This window comes from Larus michahellis, unplaced genomic scaffold, assembly GCF_964199755.1.
Source record: "Larus michahellis unplaced genomic scaffold, bLarMic1.1 SCAFFOLD_34, whole genome shotgun sequence".
In the NCBI taxonomy this organism is placed as follows: Eukaryota; Metazoa; Chordata; class Aves; order Charadriiformes; family Laridae; genus Larus; species Larus michahellis.
This window is the reverse complement of record NW_027436399.1, coordinates 1,936,286-1,941,893: the sequence shown is the minus strand read 5'-3', so window position 1 is coordinate 1,941,893 and position 5,608 is coordinate 1,936,286. Positions and strand designations below refer to the sequence as shown.

The 5,608-nt window shown below is 53.0% G+C and overlaps 1 protein-coding gene across 1 annotated transcript; it reads right to left on the bottom strand.

Annotated features, from left to right (window-relative positions):
• Window positions 1–235: 235 nt before the first annotated feature.
• Window positions 236–1,153, bottom strand: LOC141737335 (olfactory receptor 14J1-like). The gene has a single exon (XM_074572018.1). It carries the CDS (start codon window positions 1,151–1,153, stop codon window positions 236–238), a length of 918 nt encoding a protein of 305 aa, XP_074428119.1.
• Window positions 1,154–5,608: the final 4,455 nt, after the last annotated feature.

Below are 5,608 nucleotides of genomic sequence, written 5' to 3'. Positions count from 1 at the left end.
GCACTGGTCCTCTTTTACAATGTCTGTGGGATTCACAAATTAAGAGATGCATAATTAGAAACAGCAAAAATGATGACACTTCTTTGTGGACAGCATTATACAAAGAAAACCAATGCCAAAATCACAAACTCAAACCAAAACTAACAAAAGCTACAGAAGATGGGCTTCCCCTGTAACAAGTTACATTCTGAGTGGTTTCCAAAACAAGACCGAAGAAGTTTATTGCTTCTGAAAATCATCTGGTCATCAGTTTCCACAGGGCATCCTTGAGCTCCTGGTTCCTCATGCTGTAGATGAGGGGGTTCACGGCTGGAGGCACCACTGAGTACAGCACAGCCATCACCAGGTCTAGAACATGGGAAGAGAGGGAGGGGGGCTTCAGGTAGGCAAACACGGCAGTGCTGACAAGCAGGGAGGCCACGGCCAGGTGAGGGAGGCACGTGGAAAAGGCTTTGTGCTGTCCCTGCTCAGAGGGGATCCTCAGCACAGCCCTGAAGATCTGCACATAGGACAGCACGATGAAAAGAAAGCAAACAAAGCCTAAAGAGACACTAACCACAACAAGTCCAACTTCCCTGAAATAGTAGTCTGTGCAGGAGAGCTTGAGGATCTGGGGGATTTCACAGAAGAACTGGTCCAGGGCATTGCCCTGGCAGAGGGGCAGGGAAAATGTATTGGCCGTGTGCAGGAGAGCATGGAGAAACCCACTGCCCCAGGCAGCTGCTGCCATGTGGACACAAGCTCTGCTGCCCAGGAGGGTCCCGTAGTGCAGGGGTTTGCAGATGGCAACGTAGCGGTCATAGGCCATGACGGTGAGAAGGGAAAACTCTGCTGCAGCACTGAATAAGAAAGAAAAAACCTGTGCAGCACATCCCAAGTAGGAGATGGCCCTGGTGTCCCAGAGGGAATTGGCCATGGATTTGGGAAGAGTAGTAGAGATGGAGCCCAGGTCCAGAACAGAGAGGTTGAGGAGGAAGAAGTACATGGGGGTGTGGAGGCGGTGGTCACAGGCGATGGTGGTGATGATGAGGCCGTTGGCCAGGAGGGCAGCCAGGTAGATGCCCAGGAAGAGCCCGAAGTGCAAGAGCTGCAGCTCCCGTGTGTCTGCGAATGCCAGGAGGAGGAACCGGGTGATGGAGCTGCTGTTGGACATCTGCTCTTTCTTAGCATGGGGGCCTTGTCCAAAGGAGGAAAAAAACAGAAAAAAATTAGGACAGACGCCTTATAGCAAAGACAGTCTCCTTTTCTGTGTGTTTTTGATTTTCTACCATCACGTCTGGTAACTGTTCTTTTCAGGGGAAGAAATCCTCATTTTTATGACTGAAAATGTGGAAAATGTGGAGTCTTAAGACAGGACAGGACACAAGGCTCTGTTCTCTGTGGTTTAGTGCAAAGCCAGGAGAGCTGCAGTGTCCATCAGTCTTTTTTCCATCTGCCCTGCGCTTCTGCTTGTGCTGCCTTGAAGATGACTTCAGACACAAATTCCTCTTAAAAAACAAACCCAAACAAATAACTGAACTCATATGGGAACAGCGGAGCACTGTTTGAACGGACAAATATACAAATTCTTCTCTTTCCCAAACCAGAGTTAGAGCTGTGATGGAGAGAGCAGGACACAACCCCTCACAGAGACAATCAAAGGACTCTGCGAGGACAGTGCCGACCCCCAGGGAAAGGCTCAGCCCTCCCTAGGATCCCACAGGAGAGCTCTGCCTTTCTGGGGGCAGCTGGCAAGCCCAGCAGGACAGGCAAAGCAGAGAGTCTGGGGTCCCGGAGACGAGGTGTTCTGAGGGGAGAGTCAGCTCATTGCCCAGCAGAGAACACCCAGAAGACATCTCCAGTGAAGGACCAACAGAGAGATGCCTGAGCCCCCCCTCCCCAGTGCGTGTTGGCAGTTTCCCCCAGCCCTTGCCCATGTCTCTGCTGCCTGGAGCTGCCCCTGCCAGGAGCTGCTGCTCTGTGCCCACGTCTCCTCCCTGTCCCTGCTCCCACAGCCCATCCCACCCGCTGGGGGCTCAGCTCTGCCCTGCAGACCCCTCCTGGCAGCAGGGCACTGCCCAGGGCCATCTCCCTCTTTGTGGCTCCTCAGGAGGAGAGGAGAGAAAGCCTGATGCTGGAAGCAAAGGTGCTGCTGGTGCTGTGTGTAGGGAGAGGAGGGGCTGAAGGCACTTTGTGAGCTTTCTGGCAGATCTGCTGATCCCTCAGTGGACCAGTGACAGCTCCTTTCCCTCAGGAGACAGCTGAGAGCACAGACCCTGCAATGTCTTCATCTTCCAGGCAGCCCCTGCCTTGTCTTTCCTCTGGAAATGCTGCCTCTGCCAGTGCTCTGGGGGAGATCTGCAGCTGTGGGCAGCCCTGACCCACACAGCACACACTCGAAAAAGAGCCAAAGGACCCTGCCCTGAGGGGAGTCTCTCCTTTTCCCCACAGCTTCTCCCCACAGACGCTCGGGGGGGAACTCCTTGGGCAGGCTGAGAGCTGACCCTGGCAAGCAGCAGAGTCCCTGCCCCGGCACACAGAGCCCTGGGCTGCAGGGACCCTGCTCTCAAGGACAGCCCTGGGCACCCCTGCCTGCACACCCACCTGTCTTCAAAACCCTGCCACAGTCCCTCGCAGAAGGCAGCCCTCCTTCACTGTCGCTGCCATGGTGCAGCAGGGCATCCCTGCTCGGAAGCACGGCCTCCTTCTCCACACCAGAGAAGCCAGGAGAGAACGAGCTCAGAGCTCTCCTCCCACTCCCAGCTGCCTTTATCCTCTCTGTGCCTGGCTCCTCTCGGGTGCCTGCAGGCAGTGCCCTCAGCCCTGCTGCGCTTGGCAGAGGAGCTGCTCCTGGGCAGAGCTGTCTCTCTGCAGCGCTGCCCGCTTGCCATCAGCTCCCTCCATGCCAGGAGCCCAGCCCAGCTCAGCAGCAGAGGACCAGCCCAAGGCAGCCCTTTCTCTGCCCCCTCGGGGCTCCCTCCAGCTGTCCCTGGGGCTCCAGGGGAACCTGCTGGGAAACAGGATGAAGTCACCACTGATGTTCCCTCCCTCAGCTGGGCAGAGACACTTCTTTCCAGCACTGTCATTTCTCAATCAGAGAGATGGAGGTCTAAGAAAACTTTGTTGTTTTATTAACTGACAGGACACCCAGACAATATTAGGGAGGAATCTCCTTTACCTGTTCGGAGGGAAGAGATTCAGCTCAGACAATGAGTTTGGAGTCTTTGGGGTTTAAAGGTAGTTACCTCCATCCCACAAATACCACAGATCACCAGGAGGTGGGATTCCTCTTGCCTCCATTCAGGTATGCCCAAATGGAAGCTGTTTTTTTTGTAGTAATTTTGCTATGAGCCCAAATGTGCCACAGCTGAGGTGCTGCAGCCCAGACATGCCCCTGATGCCTTCAGCCTGGGGCACAGAGAGGAGGAGCTGGAGCTGTGTGTGCAACCTCTTCCTTCCACTTGGAGGGAAGAACAGCTGAGGGGTGTTGGGACAGCTCACACACCTGGGCTGCTGTGATGGGTGGTTTCAGGATTATCAGGAGGCCAGAAGAATCAGGCGGGGTGTGTCCTCTGTGTGAAGGAGCTGCTGAGATGTGTGGAGCTTTTCTCTGGGATGAACATGTTGGGTGGGTGAGCCCTGGTGGGAGAGTGTCGGAGGAGAGACTAATAAGGGTGACATTGTGGTGGGAGACAAAGAACCTACTGAAGTCCCCTTGTAGACTTTAATAGTCCTGGCTTTCAGTGGAGGGGGACCACAGCAGCATGCAAACAGTCCTGGATGTTTCTGGAAGGTCTTGGTCAAGGCCCAGCTGCCAGGGTGGTCTACAATGCTGATGCCCATCTGAATTTTGCACTCTCAAAGAAGGAAGAGCTGGACATGGATGTGAAAACCAGTGTCAACCTTGGCTGTCGTGACCATGAAATAGTGGGGTCTCACCTGGGAAACAGTGGGGTCTCCCCATGGGGAAGCTCCATAGGAAAAGGAAGCATATGAGAGGCTGAGGAAGGATTAAAAGAAAGGAGGAATTGAGAAATAAGGGAGGTTTTAGAAAAGTCAGAGCTCCCCTGGACTTCAAGGGCACAAGGATGGGGAGTTACAGAACAGTTAATGAAGTTGAGGAACAGTTAAGGAAGTAAATGAAAATTATTGACCACCACAGAAGTGCGTCACCAGTGTTGAGTAGAGAGGAAGGATCGCTTCCCGCGACCTGCTGGCACCGCTCTCCCTAACGCACCCAGGAGGCTGTTGGCCTGCTTTGCTGCAAGGGGACACTGCTGGCTCTCAGTCAGCTGCTTGTCTCTCAGAACACAAAGGTCCTTCTATGCCAAAGTGTTGAGAAGCTCTCAGTCACTCAGCCCCCAGCCTGTACTGGTGCAGGGGACTATCTCTCCCTGGGTCCAGGACTTGCTTTTCCCTTTGCTGAACTTCGTGAGGACCTTCTCTGCCCAGTTTTGGGCATGCCAATAATTATCACAGTCTGCCTGAATCAAAGGATGTCAACACAATGGACATTTTCAACTAGTGGAAATGTTGTTTTTACATGAAAAAAACAGTGCTAGCCTTGGGTGTTGTGACCATGAAATAGTGGGGTCTCACCTCCCAAGGAGGAGGAGAATAGAAGAAAATGCAGATGACAGACCTCAGAGGAGCAGACTTTGGCCTAGTCTTCTGACTTTTTTGGGCAGAGCCCATGTGAGCAGCACAGAAGGGCAGCAGAGGGTCTGCAGTACAGTGGTCTGCAAGGACAGCGTCTTTCAAGTACGAGAGTGTGGTCATACCCATAGTCAGGACAACAGGCAGAGCTGTTATAAGAAGAGCTGGGGGAAACCAGACACTCATGGGGAAGCTCCATAGAATAAAAGAAGCATGAAGAGGTGGATGCAAGGATGAAAACAAAGGAGGAATTGAGGAATATGGTTGGTTTTAGAAAAGCCAAAGCTCCCGTAGAGTTGACACTTGCAAGGGATTTGAAGGGCACAACAATGAGCAGTTACTCCTTCAGGAACAGCTAAAGAATAAACAAAGATAATGTGTGGTCATGGCTGAATTTGCAGAGAGTAGGTGTAGATAGGTACGAGGTACTCTTGGCCTGCGTCTTCACCAGCAAGGTCTCCCAGTTCCGTGTGCCGAAGAGGCAGAACCCCATGCGAAATCCAGCAGTGGATGCAGATCAAGTCAGGGGCTCCATAGGTAAGGTCAACCTTTGGTAGTCCATTGGACCAGACAGGATGAATCCAAGGATGTTGAGAGACCAGGCTGATGTCAGAGCAGGGCTGCTCTGATCCGTTTTGGATCATTTTGCGTGGCTGGGCAGCAGCTCTGTGGAAATGGCCCAGGGGCTCCTTGAGTTTTATCAGGCCAAACAAGAGCCAGCAGCAAAGGCCGCCAACAGCATCTGAGGCTGTATGAGCAGGAGCACAGCCAGGAGAAGTGATTGTCCTGCTCTGCTCAGCACCTTTTACACCACACCCTGCCCAGTGACAGTGAGCCAATGGCAAACAGGAGCCAGCTCACTGGAGGGCCACTAAGGTGGTAGCCCTTCCGTTGTCCTTCAAGTGTTTGTGTGATTTCCCTAACAACAGCAGCGTATACCACAACAAAAAAACATTAAAGCAACAACATCATT